At 42.4% G+C, this 23,136-nt stretch overlaps 2 protein-coding genes across 4 annotated transcripts; one reads left to right on the forward strand and one right to left on the reverse strand.

Moving 5' to 3' along the window:
- Positions 1-20: 20 nt before the first annotated feature.
- pls3 (plastin 3 (T isoform)) lies at positions 21-8,428 on the reverse strand. Of its 2 annotated transcripts, none has more exons than XM_049743749.2 (16): positions 8,156-8,428; positions 4,832-4,937; positions 4,608-4,759; positions 3,773-3,902; positions 3,545-3,677; positions 3,350-3,431; positions 3,085-3,250; positions 2,872-3,014; positions 2,424-2,519; positions 2,146-2,341; positions 1,997-2,075; positions 1,789-1,906; positions 1,554-1,684; positions 1,219-1,342; positions 1,002-1,126; positions 21-893 (listed from the first exon to the last, which is right to left on the reverse strand). In XM_049743749.2, exons 1-16 carry the CDS (start codon positions 8,348-8,350, stop codon positions 761-763), a joined length of 2,109 nt encoding a protein of 702 aa, XP_049599706.1. In that variant the 5' UTR covers positions 8,351-8,428; the 3' UTR covers positions 21-760. The 2 variants fall into 2 exon arrangements, with proteins under 2 accessions (XP_049599706.1, XP_049599707.1); XM_049743750.2 differs by lacking the exon at positions 8,156-8,428 and adding an exon at positions 5,110-5,256.
- LOC125982755 (transcriptional regulator ATRX) lies at positions 7,731-23,055 on the forward strand. 2 transcript variants are annotated; one of them, XM_049743748.2, is made up of 35 exons: positions 7,731-8,127; positions 10,047-10,144; positions 10,221-10,276; positions 10,614-10,642; positions 10,741-10,862; positions 10,992-11,123; positions 11,200-11,309; positions 11,447-11,514; positions 11,601-13,297; positions 13,536-13,596; positions 16,990-17,138; positions 17,271-17,441; positions 17,522-17,621; positions 17,770-17,869; positions 17,944-18,129; positions 18,195-18,327; positions 18,663-18,772; positions 18,881-19,024; positions 19,093-19,270; positions 19,335-19,472; positions 19,609-19,784; positions 19,873-19,990; positions 20,063-20,199; positions 20,274-20,317; positions 20,392-20,456; positions 20,522-20,648; positions 20,730-20,818; positions 20,949-21,054; positions 21,137-21,314; positions 21,415-21,606; positions 21,679-21,822; positions 21,905-21,976; positions 22,046-22,141; positions 22,306-22,434; positions 22,502-23,055. In XM_049743748.2, the coding sequence occupies exons 2-35, from the start codon at positions 10,063-10,065 to the stop codon at positions 22,598-22,600; spliced, it is 5,538 nt and encodes a 1,845-aa protein (XP_049599705.1). In that variant the 5' UTR covers positions 7,731-8,127; positions 10,047-10,062; the 3' UTR covers positions 22,601-23,055. The 2 variants fall into 2 exon arrangements, with proteins under 2 accessions (XP_049599705.1, XP_049599704.1); XM_049743747.1 differs by lacking the exon at positions 7,731-8,127 and adding an exon at positions 9,177-9,346.
- The last annotated feature ends 81 nt before the right edge of the window (positions 23,056-23,136 follow it).

Here is a 23,136-nt window from a genome sequence, read left to right on the forward strand (position 1 = left end):
GCAATAAAAACCATCAAGCCTTCAGTTTTCAAAGTCATATTTATTGTTACACAAGATAAAGCACTTTGGAGTCGACATGACCACATGGCCAAATACAATTCGGCCATCGTCGTAGTAAAAGTTTCAGTTTATATTTGGTAACATTTGAATGCAAAAGAAGTGCGAAAGCTCAAAGGTTCGCCTTTGAGACAAGAAGGCACAGCGGAGAGCCCAGACGACCTGCTCTTCATGAGAAATAACAAAATATAATAACAACAACAGAAGCCCAGCTCTGACCAGCATATTACCTCACACAATGGTCCCACAAAAAAAAAAAAAAAAAAAAAAAAATAATACGGGCAGCATATACAGAGTGGTCGTCACTATAGTTTGACCGTATGGCTTCTGTATACTGATATGTAAAAAAGTGAATGGGCATGCATGAATTTTGGGGTGTCTTCCAGATAACCCTCCTGTCCTGAGGAATGTGTGGGACAATCAGCGGCAGTAAGTAAATAAGTAAACCTTTCAGCTGGAATATGCATAGAAAGAAAAAAAAAAAAAGACAAAACAACACATTTACTTACTGCGAGTCGTCATCAGTAAAACGTGGTCCATTTGATATTTACCAAGCGTGGCATTTTAAATAACAGCGCGGCATTCTTCATTAAACACCTCCAGTCTTTCAAAGAGGGAGCGATATCTTGCAATTTTGATGATTTTTCAACCTTCTAAACAATAGTCCTTCAGGCGGGTGTAACAAGTGTCACAATGATCTTCTCTAGACTCGCTTCATCCCTCGACCCATCAGGCACGCAAAGACAGTCATCACCATTTTGGGCTTGACCTCCACAAGGTCCTCGGGGAGGGCGTAGACACGTGCTCCGATCTTTCGTGCCATGGAAACGGCGTATCTGAAGAAACGAGAGACGCGATTGAAGCATAATTCACTTCAAGAAAAGCTCCATAAAAATACAGATAATGAAGATAAAATAGCGTTGCATGCTCTGAAAAATACATACTTGGCATTCTCCTGCTTGTCATCTTCAGAGAGGTGTCCCGTTTTCACCAGGTCGTAGTTGATGCTGTTGGGCTGGATGGCGTCAATCAGCTCTAGTACTGCCAAACTGTTGCTGATCTCCTTGTCCTGATCACCACCCAGAAAATCACAATTTGGTCAATTTACTATCACATCGCACACACAAAAATGACTATTAATAATGAATACAAAAATTCTACCTTAAAGCTTGAAATCTTGCTCCTCTTTCCGGCTTCCGCTAATGTTTTGTTGACCCATTTCACAATGATCTCATCATTGACCTTCTCCCCATGACCCAGGTCTTCCAGTACGTTCAGAGTGTACCTACAACACAGGACTGCATGTTAATGTTGACTTTTTAGATTTGACCAGGCAGCCATATCCGCTGTGTTGTTGAGCTAACTAACGACGTCAACAATCAGTCTTTGTGAGACACTCGTGGGAATGTGCGCCCGCCGCTTTGCACACAAACATTCAATGTGTCATTTCTCCGTCCTTGCTGAGCAAAAACAAAATGCACTGTGGATGTTTTCACCTTCTCATCAGCTGCCACACCACCGCCAGGGTCAGCGTAGCGTTGCCGTCGTTCAAGTCCTGCCCACCGATGCCCACCAGGGAGAACTTGGCGGATTTGCCAAGTTCCACGGCGTAGTTACAGTTCTCCAACTGGTTGTAAGAAGACATTCAAGTCCAACGTGAGTGTATTTGTAAGTCACGGATAACCGGGTTTAAAAAAAAAAAAAAAAAAAAAAAAAGGAATCAACATTGACCTTCTTCATGTTGGTTCCCAGCTTGGGGTATGGAGGCCTGTTGACTTTGTTGTTCCAATCAACATCGACTTTAATCTTCTCGTAGAGCTGCAGGATGATAATGGCATCTTGCAGGTCTCTGCAAAACAACACGGTATATTAATTCAGAAGAATAAAACTACTGGCAGAAACATGAACACGAGTGCAAAGACACTGGTGTGATACTTACACGTAAAGATGATTGACAGTTGGGTTCACGCCCAGGGAGTTCATCCAGTTTCGGAACGTCCGCTCCTCTCGTGTTTCACCTAGCCAGCAGAAAAAAACCCATTAGTATTTGTTTGATATTTTATTCATTCACCGTCCCTCCCTAGTCACCTTCCAGAAGGTTCCAGTCGATGTCCTGGTTCTCGGGTTTGGTCAGAGCAGGGTATTTGTTAAACAGATTGGCCACAAAGGCCAGATTGAGTTTGGGGTTGCCGCTGACTACGTCAGCCGCCGTGACGAACTGTCGACAGCCGAGCCGGTCGGCCTGCGTCAGCATAGCTTCTGCCCTCCTCATGTCGTCTCTCTCCTGCATGGCGAGCACACGCATCCTCATCAGAGACACCGATTGCGTTGTCGAGCGTTACCTCAGTTGCACTCGCTGCACTTACGCCGAAGCCCGACATGTTGATGTCTATGGCCTGCTCGCCTTCTTTGTTCCCCTTTGGAGCAATCTGGTTGAGGAGGTGGAAGTAGGCCCTGGAGTCCTGGAGAACCACACACACACACACACACAAAAAAAAAAACAAAAAACATACTTTTCATTGGACATGAATATGTGAAATATTAAACCAGTGGCAGTTTATACATACTGGATAAAATACAATGACACTAATTTTGGTCCGGCCTTCTCCAGAGGAGAGCCTGCTTGTGTGCTGTGCAGTTTATCTTACATGTTCAGTTGGCCGTCAGCCAAAGAGCACCAGAAGGTTTTCCAACCAATTGAGTCCTATTTTAGGGGCCGTACAGGCGGATATTACATTTCTGCGTGCGCAAACATTGTTTGGCCTACTCTGCGGATAGACTTTGTGTCAGTGACCTTTTTGCGTTCCCGCCTACCTTGATGTCAGAGCTGAAGTTTTTGATCTTCGGCTGGCCAGCGTTCTCCAGATGGAAGTTAGCCCAGCGGAGCAAGAGTTCTTCGGGAGACAACTTCATCAGGTCCTCCAGTGTCTCGCCCTCCCTCAGCAGCGCTGCCAAAGCTGTCGGAAGGCGCCAACAATGGGCTAAGCAAATGCAGGAAAAGATTCACACGTACGCCGTAACCTTTACCTTCATTTCTGCTCAGCTCGATATCGGCAAACAAGCCGATCTTGATGATCTGCCAGAGGAGGCCGAGCACCAGGTGGGGTTTCCCCGCCTTCAAGTCTAACGCGCCGATGTTGACAACGTGGCAGCCGATAGCTGAGGCGGAGTTCAGCGCCAAGTTAAGATTCTCCTGTAACAATCAATGACAGGACTTCATGAGACTCAAATTAAGTTCAATGTGGCCAGAAATAATAATGAGTGACACCCAAAAAGAAAAGGATTCGCTGACCTGTATAGTGAAAGGTGTGAGCTTCTTCTTGTTGATGGTCCTCTCGTCAATGGTGTCTGGCACTGATTGGTTGATCATTTTGCTGCATATCATAAAACAATCACACACTGGTATTTGACAATGCACATCTGACTTTTATTTGTCGTGACACGGACAATTTAGTTGCTGCCTTGAAAAGAAAGCAGAAAGTCTCACCAGAGCAGGATACCGTCGGCTACAGATGTGAACAGAGAGTCGGTGTTGAGATCCATGGGCAGGACATGCTGACAGTCAGGGTCATTTTCCAGAGCACTGTTGATCCATTTGGCAAAAGCAAATCGTTCCTCCTCTGTCAAGGTCCAGCAGATGGACGTAAGGTAAATATCAGTGTTGACACGCAGAGACGGAAGCTAATGCTAATTAGCTCAAGGAAGTGTTTCTTACCAGAGAAGGAGTGTTGGGTTCCTTCACTTGACAGCTCCGACGTGCCTCCGATGGCAAGGATGCCTTCTTTTCGGTTGATGGCTTTACGGAAGGTTTTTGCGATTTGACTGCCCTTCAGCTCGTTCACAATCTGACACAAGACCAAGGGGACGATGACTACTCGGGAACTTCAAATACATGGTATTTTACACATTTTTAAGCAATATTGCTGCTTCTCCTGCTTGGCAAATAAATTAGACTCAATGAAAGAGATGCTCGACCGCAATCATTATTTTTGAATCACTTTCCACGGAATTTGTCCAAACAGCTTATTTAATAAAGAGAGCAGTTATTTTTTTGTAATCTTTGTTGTCTTTAAGCCAGTGCAACTAAGGTCACTTTGCAGACGCAGCAGCATAGCTGGAATGGCTCATCATTGTCATGACAACATCTAACTTCACACGTGTTGTGCAAAAACGGACAAAATCGCTTGTGTTGCTCTTTCTGTATTGTATTTATAGGTGGTGGGTGAAGACTTTGTCAAATTGTGACTCATCTCTGGAAATCAACAGACTAAGCGCAAAATGTCAATAGCATCATTCAGCGGAAGCAGATGCTATAAAAAGACACACATGCTGACTAACCTTTCCACACACACTTTGGGTCAACAAACTGTTAAACACGCCATCTGGTGTGACTAAGGATTTATTTGTGGTATGAATCACTAATGTGAGCAGCATCGGAAAAGGCTGATTCAATAAGATGCAGCCAAAATCTTTGAAGTCATGTGACACTTTTATCATCCGTGAGCACACAAGCGGTCGGAACCCCCGAAAACACATTAGGCTTGACTTACCGCAATGTACTCATTGAAGCTGATCTTGTTGTCGTTGTTGCGATCGAGTTGCTGGATGATTTCCCGGACCTTATAACCTGGCTGCGGATGTCCAGTCTCTCTGAGAAGTTCATGGAGTTCATAATCATTGATGTAGCCGTCATGGTCCAGATCTACAGGAAAGGAAGACACAAGATGTCGGACGACGGCAATACAAAATTTATATTCGACACTGATCCACTCACCAATCTTCCCGAACATTTCCCGTATTTCCTCCAGTTCCTCTTTTGATATCTTTCCAGACATGTTTGTGTGATTGACCTGAGGATGGTCAGTCAGCAAAAGGTCGGCCTGCAGTGGAAATAAAAGGAACATTCAGACTCACAAATAGCCCTTTATGGCTTGCTAAAGTTTTGATTTTGTCCAAGCACTCTAAAAATGACTGAATATTTTAGGGTCTTTTGTTCAGGCAGCCAGAATACAGAAGCCCTGCAGACAAACTGTGAGAAATAACATGACTCACTCAAACTCGCTAAAACATTGTATTTTGTTTTCCGAAACATATTTCCAAACTCCTCCGAGACAGTCACCATCTCCTAAAATCCCAGAAAGTAAGGCATTCCTTTCAGTAGCTCCTTCCTGAGTGCAAAAGCCAAGGAATGCACAAGGGGCCTTGCGCAGCTTGGCGAGGAGGGTGTGATGCCTCTGCGAGGCCAAACCGGTATGGCGGCATTCCTTGCCAACACAAGTGTTCACAAAACAAAAGATGAAGCTGAAAGTGCAGTGACAACCTCAACATTTCCAGACAGAACAGGGTTCTTGTTTCCTGATTTAAAATCCAGACTAGTGACTTTTCAAGACATCTTAGTCAGAAATACCAGACAGTTATTTCTGGTTTTTGCACTACCACAGTTGTGTATATAATACTTGAATTGTGAGAAATAGTGAAAAGATCATTGCAGCATCTGGATTGTTCCTGATAGCCGCAGAAGTGTTTGTTTAAGTTTCTATTTGGCAAACAATGGACTGAATGACTTAACTTCCTCTTGTTCAAGAGAAAATCATTAACCAAACCATTAACGTCCTAATGAAAGGTGATGAACGGCAGCCATGTGGTCTCAAGAGATTAGCACAAGCATCATTTTGATAAGTCTGCTTACATTACTTGAAAAACAGAATGTTTTTTCTTCTGCAAAATGCTACTAAATGTGGGCAAGACCCAACCCCGAAAACGATTAGGAAAATAACCGCCTTGCTAAATTTAACCTCCCCAGAAGGCTGTGAAACGGGTCTGAGGCCACAACAAGGGCCGACACACATTACCTCATTTGCCGGCCCTTGTCGCACACCCTCGACAGAGGCCGAGGGGAAACAGAAGAGGGGGTTAAGTACGCAGAGCGCCGCCACAGATGGCGATGGACAAATGTGAGACGCGAAGCTGGTGGCGGAGAAGAAAAGAGCGTTTGTAATCGCCTCATGAAACCGTGGCCTTCAATGAGAGTCGGACAGTTGTCGTTTCGAGGCAGCTGCCCTCAGGTTTGGGGAACGAGGGCAACATATGATGGTCCAAATAGGCTCACTGGATTATAATGTAGTCTATAAGACCATTTAAAGACTCACTCCCAGTTTTGATTAAGAAGAGTAGTGCTCCGCCCTGTGCTTCATTCACGAGGTTACGTAGAAACTGCGAAGCGCACAAATAGACAGGCGGCCTTCCCATGTGTGGTCAAGTTAGTACCCAACACACCCAACAGTCTGTAAGAACACAGACAGATTTGAACGCCGGAGCCGAAAAGCTTGTAACATGTGCGTCCAACTGACTCAGAATCTTATGAGCGTGCGGTATGCTATGCCACTTCCTTTTCACGGCGCGTAGCTAAAGATAGGGCCACATTCATTGACGGACGGGTACGGTACGGTGTCACAACTGCTGCGATGAGAAGCTCAACAGATGCGACATCATCTATGGCCCCAAGCAAGGCGAATCAATCAACATGGTCAAATGAACAGCTCAGCTTTCTAAGTGGAACAAGTTGCTTTGTTTTGTTAAGGTCACTGCTTGGTAGTCAATGAAAGGATGTAGGTGCGGTGGGGAAAAAAGAGCACTGCTCTCAGCAGCCATCACTTAGGAATGCTACTGGACGGGTTGGAAAGTTTGGAATCGGGCGGCTTTTTCAATAAAGCGACACACCTAACAGATGATTTTTTAAGTGTTTGTTCATGCTGTGCCCTTTAGAAGATAAATGCAGTTTTTTCGTTCTCCAACTTCTGACCTCCCAGCATTGTTTGTAAATGCGGCCTATTCTGTTGAGGGCCATGACAAGTAAAAACAGAATACGCCTCTATTATGACCACCAATGAATCGCAGGGCGATTAACAAATTGGGCAAGGAGTCCCATTCAAAGGTGACCCATTAACCTCAACTAAATACTCAACTTTGCCACCCTTTTGGGGACGAATATGTTACTTAAGCAGCGTGCACTTAAAATACTTTACTGGGAAAGTGACAAAAGTGCACAACAAGCACCAAGCAGAAGGTGAAGGCAGCCGTTTTGAGACTCACGGCACAGAAAGTGGGTCGACCTGTTTCACGTACACACGGGCCACACAAGTCACACCCTCTTCCTTGATTGTCTGGTTTGTCTTAACAAAGACAACATCCCATCTACAGCACACATTACACACGTGGTTTTGTGCAGGGAAAACTTTATGTAAAGCAGTAATGCCACACATTCAAGGACAAATTCCAATCAGGAAAAACCAGCTATTTTATTTGCCCAAAATGGAAGTGCAAGCAAGACTTTTTTTTTTTCCACTTCTGACATCATGACTAATGATTTAGAATCCTGACACCAGTAATAGGAAGGCATTAACACTAGACAAGCTGCCTCACACCTGGTAAAACACTTAACTTTACATGGCATTTCTGTATAGTAAAATCACTGACTTTTACAAACAATTTTGAGTAATGTACGTTGGAGAATCTGATTTAACAATGTGTACATGAGGGAGCGGCACATCCCCAGTGAATCATTTCCTGGTATAATGCCAGCATTATGGAACATTAGTCCAAAAAAAAAGAGACATAACAAGGCAGGTCTGTCATCAGGGAAACTGTACGTCCACGCGCACACACAAAAATAAATGCGGGATGTAGTTTTAATTATTTAAATGTAGTGCATGTGCGTGCACGGTTGCTTAATTTGCTTTTTCAGCTGTCGTGCAGTTTATTTCACGATTTTAAAAATGTAACTTTAAAAACACCTTTTTGCCTGGTCTCCGAAATGCGATCTTAAAATTTTCAAGACAAGTTTAAGGCTAACAGGAGTGGATAAAAGAGTCGAGAGTAAATTGTAGATGTTGGATAAGCAGATTTGTATAAAAATAAAAGAGCAGCCAAAGCTAGGCTGCTAGCAGACAAGATTCAAGTTAACAGACGGCGAACGAGTCTTGTTCCAGCTTATTCAGCGCTCCTCGCCGGGACGTGACGAGGAAGATGGACACATCAAAGACGTACATTCAACTGAACGCAGCAACAAGAGTAAGTTCGACAGGAAATCGATACTCACTCTCGGTTCGCCTGAAATTCCAGACTTCGTCCAGCTCGCAGTGCTGTCTTCTCCACGTCGAGTGCGAAGTAGCCCGTAGTTGGAATTCTTGTCCCGCCCTGCTGTGGCGTCACCGCCCGCTGGATTGCTGAATGGAGGATGCTGTGGCGGCGATCGGCTATTTACCGACTCGCTCTTTTTTGTAAAGACCGACATGATCGTAATCCTTGGCAGGCTCTCTATAATAGAACTAAGTGTGAATGCTTGTTGAATTCTCGGCGATTATTGCTAAGCTAACGAGGCTAATTACCCTATTTACCTTCGTCGCGTGGGGAAGTGAAGTGATACGCTTAAAATCTTATCCCAAATGTGACTGAACGGGGTCTTTGTTTCTTAAATGTACGTAAAGTGTCTATTGACTGCTTTAAAGTAGATGACGTCACAAACAATTGGACTCTTTCATGTTTCAAGATCCAAGTGTTTTTTTTATCTTGAATGTTAGTGATGTCACCACCACCCCTCACTACAATATTTCCTTTAGAAACAATAAATCAGTTGTATTCACCTAAAGTATACATTTTCCCTATTTTTGTTGTTAGTGACCCATGTTTCTAGTTTTTGTTATGATTCACTGATTAGTTTGTTGTTTTGGTATCTCGTTTGTTATTTCGGTAATTTAAAATGTGTATTGCATATCGCTGAAGAGATTCCCTAATTCATTTTTTCCCTTATTCTTCAAGTTGCTCTTGTCCATGATTTCCCCTAGCACTGTTACAAATGTTACGAAACCGTGTAAATTAATAATGGTTAAAACTATGGTATTTTTAGACAATTCAGAAAAGTGAATGTAATTTATTAGCCATCATATTTTAATCTCTTTCCTGCAATATAAGAAAATCTCAGTGACTCAATGACATAGATGTGTGTTACCATAAATTAATGACTTGAGACAACGCAATTATTAGTTCAAACTTTATTTCCTGTCCAATTTCATCTGCGCCGTGACTTTTACGCCAAACCAACAGGGGGCGTAAAGTGGTAAAACCCTTAGCAAGCAAACTCGCCATTCCAAAAAGGAACAGGGGGAAATGCCCGTTTTTTTTCTTTATTGGTGTACGATGCTGTCCTCAAAATAAGAGCACCCCTCCCGTTTTATGTATGCGTAAAACCAAGGACGTTGACGATTGATCCAAATGTCGCAGACATGTTGAGGTAAATAGGAGACACCACTCCGTTGTACTTTTTAACAGGAACGGTGAATAGCGACCTGCTAATTTAGCTACAGAGGCTAGCAGTCAGTCTGACGCGAAAAACGCTCATTTCCGAATATTGTTAGTGAAGAGGGAGCAACAGCAATGTGTACATACTCTTCAGTTTATACAAACTTATATACTTTATCATACCAATCGATGTGTAAATACTCTAATTGATTTATAGAACCGTAGTTGCTCAATCAGCGAACAGAGTACACAGAGCTGGTAATTCACCTTTACACGTAAGGCACAGCTCAGTAACTTCATGACATATAGATACAAAACATTCAGTAGATATCAGGACCTTCAGAAGATAACAGAACAAATGTCTGCCTTATGAGGATATTTTTTTCCTTCTTTTCTCCTCGCTTATTCCTGCTTGGCTTCTGACCGGAACCATGAGGTTGTTGTTTCATCTGCTGAAATGCATTGTGTATTGACTGCCGTAAAACAACCCAACACCTTGCAAATAACTATTACTCCACATTTTTGTTTTCCTTGCTCGACGACGGACATCTTAAATAAAACGCAACATTAGTGACTCGTTTAAAAAAAAAAAAAGTTAGCTAAACGTGTACACATTTTATAATTATTGACAGCATGATATTTGGGCATTTAGTATTCAAACAGTATAGATAACAAATTTCTCTTGTCTGCAGTGCTACGACAAGCAAAATGAATGTATTGATCACCAAATTGCACGAATACCTGGCCCATTCTACACACGAGGACAGTAATGACACACCTGAACCTCATGGTAACATCACGACCCATTTATCATTGCTTAGAATTGTTCAAAATGTTTGTTGACATTTTATGTCCTACATTTGCAGATGTTACAAACAGAAATCGTTCGGTGGAAAAATCAGCAGCCCCCTCTGTGATGGAGGTAATGGAACATGCAGTAGTAACTGGTTAAGCAAATCACATAAAATGTATTGAAATAGAATTAATGTTTTTTTTTCAATGTACAAAACAGTTCACATGGGTAGCAATAAATATACAGAAAGTGAAAAAAAACCCACCATCCTTTCTTAAAACAAATTAAAATCAATAGTTTTTTTTTTTTATTAAAGTGTTGTGTCTCATGCAGGTGAACCAATGCAATGCACATTTAATGAACGTTGTTAATTATTGGTCACAACTATTGGTTATTAATTGTGGCAAAATGCAAATTACCACACAATAATTACAACTGCATCATAAAAGTGTCATTCTCGTCGCAGGCACTGGTGGACTCAAAATTCTCCAGAAGGTGAGTTTAGAAGAACTACATACTCAGCGCATGACAAAAATAGGAGGAACAGGGTTTTAATGTAAAATACTTGCATTTTTTCTGCAATATCATTTCAGGAAACCTTCTGTTGTTATAAAGCATTCAGGCTTGGATGAGTCTGCTGACTCAAATGACAGTGACAATGTAGATTTTCCCTTTAGTACAAATGGTTACCCAGACACCACTTGCCTTCCAAAAGGTACGTTTTATTTTTGCATTACTTTGACACACTAGTTTTCAATTCAACGCAGTTTCAGTTATGACCAATGTAATGTTCTGTCATATCTAATCTGATGTTACAATGTAATGACTGCAATGATTTGTTCAGGCACTGTTTTGGTCAGACCTGAACCCGTAGATAACAGCAGAGATGACTTCAGGGGTCCTGAGTTTCGCAGCCGTAAAAGTAGCGTGTTCCGGAAAGAATTTTCAAGAAGACGTGGAGGTCACTCAAGTGCTGGTGAACAAAATTGCAACAAATGTCGCAAGCTATGAGAACGCATCTTTGTAGCTAACAATGTTGTCACCTTTTACAGCGATTGATCAGTTGGAAATTGTCAGTTGCACTGCTTGTGGTCGTCAAGTAAACCACTTCCAGAGAGATTCTCTTATTCGCCACCCAGTTCTCAAAGTGCTTATTTGCAAAGTGAGTCAGGAATTCATTTTATTTTTTGCGCTTCCTTTATATCTTACCATGTCCATCAGGATTCAGGAGTTTTTAAAGAGCTCCAAATGTTGCGAGACTACATAAATAATTTTTTATCTAATGTCTTGGTTTAACAGTCATGCTCCAAATATTACTCGAGTGACGACATAAGCAAAGATGGAAATGGAATGGATGACCAGTGTCGGTAAGATTCAAATGGGAAACTAAACACTTCATTTTGTGTGTTATGGTTAAAATTGACCTTCTGATCTTTTGTTATTTCTCATATAGTTGGTGTGCAGAAGGGGGCAACCTTATCTGCTGTGATTTCTGCAGTAATGCCTTTTGCAAGAAGTGCATCCTGAGAAATTTGGGGCGAAAAGAGCTCTCTAGCATTTTGGCAAGTGAGTGGTACTGCTATGTGTGTAACCCTGAGCCCCTTTTTGGCCTTATGATGACCTGCGACAACGTCTTGGAGAACATGGAGCCTCTGTGGCAACAACACCGCAAGAGAAACCGAGCTGAGCCAGGGAAATCGGAAGTATATGGGGACCTGCCTCTACCTCAAATCCCCCCCTTTCCTACACGGGATCATAGTGGTATGGATGGTACTGTTGTATTCAACTACAACACTTTAAATGTCTCCAAGGATATGACCGCTAAGGTGAAACATTTAGTGGACTCTGCAAACAATGTGAACACGAGCTTTCTTCATTTCATTCATACCGCCACAAAGGTTAAGCAAGGTGTTCGAAGCCTCTATTTGAAGTCATATTTGTCAGTGGTAAAATCCACGCGGGCGTCTCTTGCGGCACTCGAGGAAAGCATTAAAGAAGAATTCAGCGACTTGGACGTTTCCAGCTGTTGGGAAGAGTTACTTAACGATAACGTTGAGGCCCCACCTGCCGCTGAAGCAGATGCAAAGATCTCCAGTGAAGGAAGCTTGAATAACTTGCCGAAGCTGTCGGATGAACAACTGGAAAGGGAAGTCCTCAGCAAGAGCACAAGTGAGCACGTGCAGAATCTGCGGACGATTGACGTGCAGTCTCCTCAAAGTAGTCTCAAAATGACCAAAAAACTAGTGGTCAAACTTCGACCAGTACCTCTGGCACAGGAGCCCTGCTCAAATGCACAGCTCCTTTCAAAAGACATTGCTGAAGAGAAGATGAATGGAAAAGATGTGTCCGGCAATGAAGAGATGGCTGTAGCTGACAGCAAATTGACTGTAGACCACCCAAGCGCACTACTCCACCTCGAAGAGGAGCAGGGCAGTCGGAGGTCCCCCCGTGTCAAGACCACACCATTGCGTCGTCCAAGCGACGTCAAGGGTAAACCCGCTGTCTCCACAGCAGACAGCGAGAGCGATTCGGAAAACGAGGCACAGCCCAGCTCAGCGGCTGCCCAAACCACTAAAGAACAAAGCCAGACCAGAGATGACTCTGACTCCGATGAAATACCTGCCGTGCTTCTTGAACGAGTAGCAATGACTCAAAGCTTAGACTATCAACAAAGTGACGCTGAAGACGAGGACAACAATGACGACAGTCCAGCATCTGGCAAAATGGCCAAAAAGCGTCTCCTCTGGCTCACAAAGAACACACAGATATCCCCCGAGAGGATTCGCCGCAAACGTAAACTGCTGGACCGTTCGTCCGAGTCGGACTCCATTGCGAAGATTCAACGGGAACTGGGAACGGATTCCTCCAGTGACGATCAAGACCTGCAGAATCAAAAGCAGCACCCAAAGACCCTCAGGCCCATCGGCAAGTCGCATCTTGTCAAGAGCGAAACGGAAGGGTGTGCTCGACAGCGGGGTATAACGGAGGCCAGAATGCACAAGACTCACACTCACCAGGAAGTAATAGTGACCTCGTCGTCGTCAAGCGAGGATGACGAGGACTCCGAGAGTGACGCCGACGATCATAAGATGAAAGCAATCACAGAAGATGGGAAGTCAGTGGGACCAGCAACTTTTCATCCATTTTCTGGTAAGTCTGACAATGTGCACAGTTCCACTCATGATAGTATTTCTAGTTATCGGATAACATGATTACGTTACAAGTGCGCGATATGATCCAAGTGACAAAAACTCAAATTCTCACTAGGCTTGCAGGCATAATCCTCGCTGACTTTGAGCTAGTCCATTGCAGGACACATAGACCGACAAGCATTCACACTCTCATTCGTGATCGTAATATATATATATTTTTTTTCAAACATTTGCAGGCAATCAGGATGAAGCTGGGCCCACCTGGGCAGCAGGGGATGAGGACGACCCCGAAAATAGGTATGGTTCTAAAAACCTGGAAGTAGAGTGTGTAAAACAGCCCAGGTTTGGGAGAAAGACTGCAAGTCCGAGAAGCAAAGCAGCTGCTAAAAGCACCAACTCCAATGCCATCAAGAGTCAGTTGCGGTCTTTTCACGCGCGGCCAAAACGTAGCTGCAGTAGAGCGCCGGAAATCAAATACACATTCTAATAGAAAAGACATAGGGCTGTTTTCTTTACGTTAAGATTTATTCAAATGTTTCTCTTTATGATATAAACCGAAGCAAAATACTTGTAGCGAAATGTCCTAAAAGAGGAACTGCCTTACATTCCAACTTGTTCATGTGTGACAGACAAGTTTATATGCTGTGAAATTATTTTAACCGAGTAACAGACTCAAGCCTGCTAGCCTGCGTTGCTAACTTGCGACACGACGAAGTTGTGTGCAGCACTTTGAACTGATGCAAATGTGACATACTTCCAAAGGTGAAGTAGGAAGTTTAAATCTTGCCTGTCTGATTTTAATCCTCAGATTGGTTTATTCATAATCATTTGTTTAAAAAAAAAATCTTAACGTTTACAACATGCTTTAAAGCACATTGTTGGCAAGAATAAAACGGAAATGCTTCACCTTCATTGTTCTGAATTTCAACCACTCACTGATTCGTAAATTATCGTTTTTAGTGTTTAATTTTAGGTTACTACATATAAAATTTAAAAAGTATTTCACTGAATGAAGATGCCTGTGAATATTCTCCTTTGTCCAGGTCATTTCATTCTCTTTTGACAGGCCTTGTTTAATGACGTGAAATATAACCTATTTTAATCAAGCTGACTTTCCATTGGTTTGTGTTGAAGTTTTATTTTCAAAACTTAATTTTAGGATGTAAAAATCCACTTGAATATCTACTATATTTTAGGCTTTTATGGTGCCTATAATTTTGTTACATAAACAACTGTGGGGAAAAAAAACATTGAAAACAACAATGATTCATGCAAGATTTTGTAGAACCAAATCACATTTGAAAGATGTGATTTGTGGTGCATGTCGATTGACCTTTTTGATTGTTAATTAGTTTAACATTTTAGGGGTCGACATTAAGCCTCTGGTATTTGCCAACATAATGAACAATAAATTTTATTATGACATAATACTCTCTTTTTTAAGGGCCTGCTCTATCAAAAAAGCTCCGCCAAAAAGAGCACTGGCCAGCAAAAGCATATTGTGTTTTTGAATGACCTTTGACTTCCACCACTTTGAGAGCAACACTCTACTTATGCTATCTTTTTATTTAACATTTTGTACACTTAACAGTCATGCTTACCATCATTCATTATTTTTTTAATCAGTAGTGTAAGGAACATCCCAGCAAATTTAAAAATGAAGAGACTTATTGAGTGCTGACAAATTTTGTTAAAGGCTAAGTAATTCTCTTTTCACTAGTACCAATCAAGCAGCAGTCCTTGTTCTACTGAGGTTTCGTGAGATCCCTCACCATACTAGTTTGAATAACTGCATTCAAGGCCAAGCCCTCAGGAGCGGTGTGAGCTCATGCCAGTGAAACTGAAGCCAACATTTGACTCAGAGGGGCTTTTCCCTGTAGGGCTCCTGTAGGGAAAAAAAGAAAACAAAGTAGCTGGAAAGAGTGTGTTGATGTGCTAGTGAGGCAAATATGATTGCAATCTGTGGGTAGCGTCTGCATCCGGATCTCAGAATCAGCCACCAGTCATGTTTCAATTTACCGTAACTTTCCCCCCCAACCTTTATTAGCGGTTTTGTATGTTTTACCCCACTTTCTATGCGCAGATAAACATTACTGCTGACCATTTTCTAAAGTTGAATTGCGTAGCTTCTTTAAATGGAGGACTTTGACTCCCCTCCATTTCGCACTGCAGAGAAGGCAGTCGCGGTTCTCTAATTTGTGTTTCGAATAAATGTACTTCCAAGTACAACGAACAATGATGTACATCTGAGAATTGAGAGTGGGCTGTGAAAACAACAACAAGCACCCAAATTCCGATTATGTCGCTTTTTTAATGACACCCATGTTTGTTTCTCGTGTTTTTCTCTCCAGGTCGGATTTTCTGACAGCACAGCAGTGATTGCAGTGCTGTTAGGAAGGAATGTCTTAAATGTGGGATTTTGTAGCCCTCGACTCATTAAGTTCTAGTTTGTGGCTTTTTTTTTTTTGACTCGCTAGTAAAATGGTCAGCAAGAATGTGGAGATCACATTGGACAAAACATGTCAAATACTTCAACAGTGCTGACTAAGCACTCCCAATTTCAATTGCTGCTACACTGTAACACATCCCGGTTTTAACACGTTGGATTCAGTAGCAGTGAAGACGGCTGCTCCCTTCCCTCTAGTGACTCGTGTCTATGACCTACTTTTAGATTTGAGGCTTGTCAAAGTCAGTCAATGGTTGGGATTTTTTGAGAGATTTGACATGGGCTGGACAATTAAGCTCAAATCTGGAAGAAGCCCAACACTTTGTGTTTCATTCGGGGTTGATTTACCTTATTTCAAGATCATAGTAGTTATCATTTTCAATGTGGGTCATAAACAGGATGATTTAGAGACTCTAGAATTCTGCTTCCCATGTTGTATAGTGTAGGGGAGATACTTTGTTACATGACTTTACATGTACAGTCGGTATTTATATGTTGTAGTTGTAAATGATATATATATATATATTATGCCGGAACAGGTTTTGGATCAACAAAGTCATTTGACCCTTCTAATCTGTCTTTAACTAATGAGGGGTTGGGCCTGGACCCTTTCTTTCTCCTCAAATCTTAATTTGTCATCTTGAAATGTCCTGGACTATTTTTAGTCTACAGAACGTGCACAAAACCATGAACCTTTGAGGTCTGTCATCAGTGATTAATCCTCCAAATTCCGTCTGGGTGAATAATGAAAATACCATATACACGTTATCTTCTTGTAAAAAGTCTTCCCGAGACCGAGTCTATTTTCTTTTTTCTTCCAATAATGGGTAATTGCCTTGTGTCTTTATATTTGTCAATAGTGTAATATGAGGTTAAAGAAAAAAAATACGAAAGGGAATAATGATGTAATAAAAAGAAACACATTTCGACCCTACAAGGGCGTACACCAAGAATGTCTTTGTGTTTTGGTGGCATCTGTGCGTACAACTTGCTTGGCCTAATAAATGTTTCCTCTTTAAAATGTCTGATCAGTCTTTTCTGCTGTTTTTTCTGTCAAACTATCACCTTTCCAGCTTTGCGTTCTTGTTTTGATACTCGTTTGGCTTTCTAATCGGTTATACTGACTTGCACTGATTTGCAATATTTATCTAGCCATGTAATATGTAATTTTCCAGCTGAAGCTGTTGTCACTTATCATGAAATGAATTTGTGGTACCTTGTCCTTCTCTTCTACTTTTTAAAAGACTCGCTAAGAACATACTTTTGGCCCAAATCAATGCCAACTTGTCATCGCTTGATGAGTTATCAGCAGATGAGGAAACACAGGACGATGAGTCGTCTTCTGAGGCTGAAAAGGATTTTAAAGAAGTCAGTGAGGAATGTGGAGAAGATGGTGAGTGTGCCCCGTAAAATCGCCGTGTGCATTTCATCCAGATAAACACAACCCCCTTAGGCTTGTTGAAAGCTGTCTTTTGGAAGTCCAAGCTTCCTGTTGGTTACATCGTCATTCAAATGTCTGCTACAGGGCAAAACTTGTCATCTGACGCTGGCACTGATGGCTCCAACTTGAGGCAGCACCCCTTGCTGCGCCACAAACTCACCTTGGATGAGGGCACAGGAAGTGACAAGGCAGCATTAGGGAATAAAACACGGAAGGCAGACAGGAAGAGGAGAGTTGTCCCCAAGGAGCTGAGCTGTAAGGACACCTCATACATGGAGCACTTCCTTTGTGGCTCATCTTCTAATTTTCTTAATGTGTCGCTACTTTATGTCCAGCTAATGATGAGAGCGAAGTTACTGATAACTCATCGGACACACAAGTATCTGCAATGAGCGAGGAGCTGAGTGATTCAGAGGATGAAGAGAACCTGGAAAGGTATAAAGAATGTTGTCCACGTCGTCACTGAAATAGTGGGAACCAAATATTTTAGTATAGAAAATGGATGGATGGACACTTCTGATGTCATAGATGTACAAATGGCAGGTACTGCATGTGTGTAACCCGTTTCATTTTCTTTTTCCAGTTCATCACCTAAAGTCAAGGAGGAGACCCTTCGGCCATCTCCGTTTGTTAGCAAGACCCCGGTGACCTGCATTTTGTTGTCTGACACCAGCAGCGATGAGGTAACTAGCAATGACCAATCACCATCACAGGCAAGAAGTTTGAAGTCTGATGTTGCTGACTTCTATTGCCGCAGAATGAACAAGATAACTCTGAGGGTGATTTTAACAGCAGTCAGGGCACACCCAAAGGACGCAAAAAAATCCGACGAATCATCCAAGATGACAATCTCCGGTCTGAGACCCAGGAAGCGCTACGGGAGGAGGAAGAGAGATGTAGACGACTAGCAAGTAGGGAACAGCTGATGGAGGAGCGTCGAGAGGTAGTGCACACGCATCGAGTATAAAGGCAAGCATTCAAGACTTGACAGTCCAGCGTTGCCTTCAGGCAATTGTTATAGATCATTCTCAGGAGTCCGTCACCACCAAGTTAATTCTGGATCAGGATGAGGGGACCAAGACACCGCTAGTCCAGGTGCACAGGAACCTAGTAATTAATCTCAAGCCTCACCAAGTGGACGGTGAGTGGACACTCACACGTGCATACATTGAATCATTCTTTATTGTTTCACTTGCACTTTTCTACTGTATGTTTACCTCAATTTCAAATGCAAATATACAACTGGGCGGGACTTCAGAAATGTACTCTACTGGATTAAAAAAATAATAATAATTAATAGAGCTTTGAGGTAACTAACGCCCTCTTGTGGCACAGTTTTCACACAGCAAACGTTTTTTTTTTTTTTATTTGACAAGTGCTTTACCAGTTGGAATTTGAATGCATGTTTATTAAGGTTATTTTGTTTTATTTTATTTTTTCCCCCATCTTTTTCATTCTTTCTGTCCTCAACAACAGGAGTCCAGTTCATTTGGGACAACTGCTGTGAGTCAGTGAAGAAGGCCAACTCCAGTCCAGGAACAGGTTGCATCTTGGCTCATTGTATGGGCCTGGGAAAGACCCTGCAGGTATTGATCCATTGATTGTAAAGTTTTTTAAAAAAAGTCTCCTTTAATTGTTCTCACAATTGGTATATGAATGTTTGTTCCTTCTTTTCTCCACTTATCTATTTTTAGGTGGTTGCCTTCCTGCACACGGTATTACGGTCAAAAGTCTTACATTTTAAAACGGCCTTGGTGGTGTGTCCTCTCAACACTGTGCTCAACTGGGTTTGCGAGTTCAACAAATGGCAGAAAGAGTTAGGGAAAGATATAGTGAAGGTATGGGATGACACGCATGTACAGTGACAAAACATGCATCCTCATTTGGTTAATGTCGAAAATTACAGGTTACTGAATTGGCCACCAAAAAGAATATTCTCACACGACTACAAGCAATTCAGAGCTGGCACACGACTGGAGGTGTGATGATTATGGGCTACGAAATGTTCCGAAACCTCTCGTTATACCCCAAACTGAGCGACAGCAGGTTAAAGCAGCAGCTTAAAAGCCTACTGGTGGATCCAGGTAGAGTACTTTGCACTTTTCAGGATCCTTCAACATGCTTTTTCTAAGGCTGGTTTGTCAACAGGACCAGACTTTGTGATATGTGATGAAGGGCACATTCTGCGCAACGAGTCCTCCAACATTTCTATAGCCATGGGTGCCGTAAAGACGCGGCGGAGAGTGGTGCTAACTGGCACACCGTTGCAGAACAACCTGGTCGAGTGTAAGTTGGCATCGCTACGTTAATGCGACACATTCAGTACTTGCTCATATCTTTCTGAGACTTTATTTTAAGGCCTCAACACCAAGTCCTACTTTCTAGAATGAAAACTGACACCCCTCTCATATTGTCCCTACAGACCACTGCATGGTAAATTTCATCAAGAAGAACCTTCTGGGTTCACTGGGGGAATTCCGAAACCGCTTCGTCAACCCCATCCAGAATGGCCAATGCGCCGACTCCACACCCAAAGATGTTCGAATCATGAAGAGGCGCGCGCACGTCCTCCATGCAATGCTGGCCAGATGTGTGCAAGTAAGAACCAGTTTTTTTTTTTTTTTTTTTATTACTATCTTTTCCCATTGCCTCAGCAATTACTACATTTGTATTCCTTTTCCTGTAGAGGAGGGATTACTCCGAGCTAGCTGAGTTTCTGCCTCCCAAATACGAGTATGTGGTGGCAGTCAGGGTGTCTCCACTTCAGTATAAGCTATACAGCCACTACCTGCAGCATGTCAGTGGTGAGTAGTTGTGATGGAGATTATTTTTTTTACCCCCCTACTATTGTGTAGTCACAATTAGTGGTTCCTCAGGTTTGGGCAACGTTATCGGCACTGCAAAAATGAAGGTCGGCGCAAACCTGTTTAAGGATTTTCAGGTCCTCGGTCGGGTTTGGACGCATCCTTGGTGCCTTCAACTCAGCTATAATACCAAAGAAAAAAAGAACAGTGTAAGAAAATCAAACTCAAGATATCACAATTTTGGATGAAATGTTCAAGACATAACTGTTTTTTTAATTGATAGAGAGATTTGGCAAAGAAGAATACCAGCGCTCCACTCATGGAAAGGTAATACTGAGTGAATCCACCCTCAAATGCTGCTGAAATAAATAAACCTACTAAAGTCCTTTTCTTTGCCATAGCGGACCAAGCAACAGCAATAGCATTGACCCAACCCAAACCGCTGGAGCAAATGTTGCATCACAAGGTACTGAGGGTAATTTATTGTCAGAATCATTGGAATGGCAAATCACAAACACTCTCCTCATGTAGCCCTTGCAGATCCGTGGTGGTTCAAAAATATGTTGTCTCAAAACGATGCCGAAATCCTGGAGCACTCTGGGAAATTAGTGCTCTTATTTGAAATCCTGAAGATGGCTGAAGCCTTGAACGACAAAGTGTATGTCTTTTCCCTCCATTGATCTCATCACCTCTCCTCAGTGCAAAGCCAGACAATTTTTGTTTTCTTTCTTTCATTCAGGCTTGTGTTCAGTCAGTCTCTGGTCTCGTTAGACCTGATTGAGAGTTTCCTGGCAGCTTCTCACCGAAGAAGAAAGGAGTCACCTGAAGGTAATGCTGTTGATCTTTTCAGCAGTATCTGCCCGAGGGAATAGATGTTTATTTATTTTCTTTATTCTGGGAAGTTGTCCTCCAGTCAAAAAAAACTTTTACAGTAAATATTCCTCCTGTTTTCACGTAGAGAGAAGCTGGACTAAAAACATGGATTACTACCGTCTTGATGGCTCTACCTCCGCTGCATTCCGTACAAAATGGTCAAATTGTTTCAATAAGTCCTCGAATACACGGTAGAGTTGGACTCTTTTCTTTCCATTTACTAGAACAAACTGTATGATGAGATGGATTTGACGCAATCCTTTCTCCATTTAGTGGCCGCTTGTTTCTGATCTCAACAAGGGCTGGCTCGCTGGGCATCAACCTGGTGGCTGCCAACAGGGTGATCATCTTTGACGCCTCGTGGAATCCTTCTCACGATATTCAAAGCATCTACAGAGTGTACCGCTTCGGCCAGGTCAAGCAAGTGTTTGTGTATCGCTTCTTGGCACAGGTGAGCTCACTGGTCACATGCCACTTGGTGTTCAAGAACAGCAATGACAGAAAAGTACGTGGCAGATAAATGATAAACCTTCGTCTCTGTTGGTGTGTAGGGCACAATGGAGGAGAAGATCTATGATCGCCAAGTGACGAAGCAGTCTTTGTCCTACCGAGTGGTGGATCAGCAACAGATCGAGAGACACTTCACCCTTTCCGAGCTCACTGAACTTTACACGTTTGAGCCAGATTTACTGGACGAGCCTCAATCCAGGAAAACTAAGCGGAAGACCTCTGACTTGCCAAAGGTAACGAACCATTTGAACTCAGATGTTGTTTGTTGACTCGTTAATAATTGTCATACATTTATGTGTTGTTAGGATCAGATTCTGGCGATGCTTCTGGAGAAATGCAAAGACCAAATAGTCAGCTACCATGAGCATGCATCTCTGCTGGACCATAAACAAGAGGAGGAGCTCACTGAAGCAGAACGTAAAGATGCCTGGGCTGAGTATCAGGCTGAGGTAATGAGCCGTACACTGAGCCAGCAGCAGCTTCGCACACATACGCACATCCCATCTTAATACCAGTGTGTTTTTATATCAGTCCCACACAGCCAGCGCCCCGGTGAAAATCAGTTTGGACACCTTGAATATGAGGACCAATGAAGAGCTGATGGTAAATATGCGGAATCTTCCGGCCAGTGCTCTTTTGCATTTGTCTGAATACAACATATTGTGCTTGCAGCACTTGCTGAACAAAAGCAGAGAAAATTTAGCGGCCGCCTTCCAGGCCATGCAGGGTATGACGTCACATCCCCTTGAGGAGTACATTGTACACGTGGTAAGGCACTGCAATTTTTGTAATAGTAATAACGAAAGGAACGTGAAAATGATCTGGCAGACTCCACATTACACGTAACAAATGTTTGGATTTTAGGGCAAAATAAAAATCATTCAGAATACTTTTCTTACAAATTCCTGTACTTATTGTTACTTGTATTCCAGTGGCGCCAAAATCCACAAATGCCCTTGGAGTTTATCAAGACGAAGGCTGGGCAGTGGAAACAAGCTGACGCAAAGGAGCTGGAGCGGAGAAAGGCCCATTATACAGAAGTTCTTGAAGAGCAGCGATTAGTAAGTTAAAATGGGGTTTGATGTGTTGCTATAGAAACAATTAATGCCCACCATGGTTTTATTCCAGCTCACATTGCACATCCAGACCATTTTGAGCGAGCGACGCAATCAAGAGCTACAGGGGGCGACTCCATCTGCTGAAAATCAGCAAACATCAAGTAACTAAAGGAAGTGGTAAAAGTTTGGCTTACATGCCATGTTTTCATTATGTGGTTAAAATGTCAAATTTTGTTGTTGAAGTTCTCTTCAATCAGCACTTTAGTATGACCAACTCGGTCATTTGCATCATTTTCTTACAAGTGAGGATTTCCACCAATACATGCCTTAACTGTTTTGGGAAACTAGTGTTTTTTTTGTAAGAGCAACAGTAATGTTAATTGTGTAATAAATTGCAAGTCAGAATTTTCCCTCAGTGTTTTGAGGAGTATTAACATTTCAATAAGCAGGACGAGGATAAACACTGACGATACTTTATTTTCTATGGCTATTTAAAAGTTTTCTATATTTGCGCGATGTGCATTTTAGCTTTGTTTTTTTGCACTGTCACTGGAGTAACTGAAGAAGTGTACTTCCCTCAAGGAAGATTAATAAAAATAAAGAAAATAAACACTGAGGAAAATACTTGACTCTAAGAATACTCCATGGAACAACAAAGAAAAAGGTACATACGTGCGATACTTTGACCTAAATGTGGGTGCTGTA

The sequence above is a fragment of the Syngnathus scovelli genome, chromosome 15, assembly GCF_024217435.2.
Source record: "Syngnathus scovelli strain Florida chromosome 15, RoL_Ssco_1.2, whole genome shotgun sequence".
Classification (NCBI taxonomy): Eukaryota; Metazoa; Chordata; class Actinopteri; order Syngnathiformes; family Syngnathidae; genus Syngnathus; species Syngnathus scovelli.

Bases quoted from the DNA above. Each gene is read 5' to 3' on its own strand.
- pls3 (XM_049743749.2), bottom strand. From the start codon at position 8,350: ATGTCGGTCTTTACAAAAAAGAGCGAGTCGGTAAATAGCCGATCGCCG. The intron at 2,076-2,145 runs GTGACTAGGGAG...TCTGCTGGCTAG, and splicing joins CGACTGGAACCTTCTGGAAG to GTGAAACACGAGAGGAGCGG. The intron at 1,907-1,996 runs GTAAGTATCACA...GTTGTTTTGCAG, and splicing joins ACTGTCAATCATCTTTACGT to AGACCTGCAAGATGCCATTA.
- LOC125982755 (XM_049743747.1), top strand. The intron at 10,643-10,740 runs GTGAGTTTAGAA...ATATCATTTCAG, and splicing joins GACTCAAAATTCTCCAGAAG to GAAACCTTCTGTTGTTATAA. The intron at 18,328-18,662 runs GTGAGTGGACAC...CCTCAACAACAG, and splicing joins CAAGCCTCACCAAGTGGACG to GAGTCCAGTTCATTTGGGAC.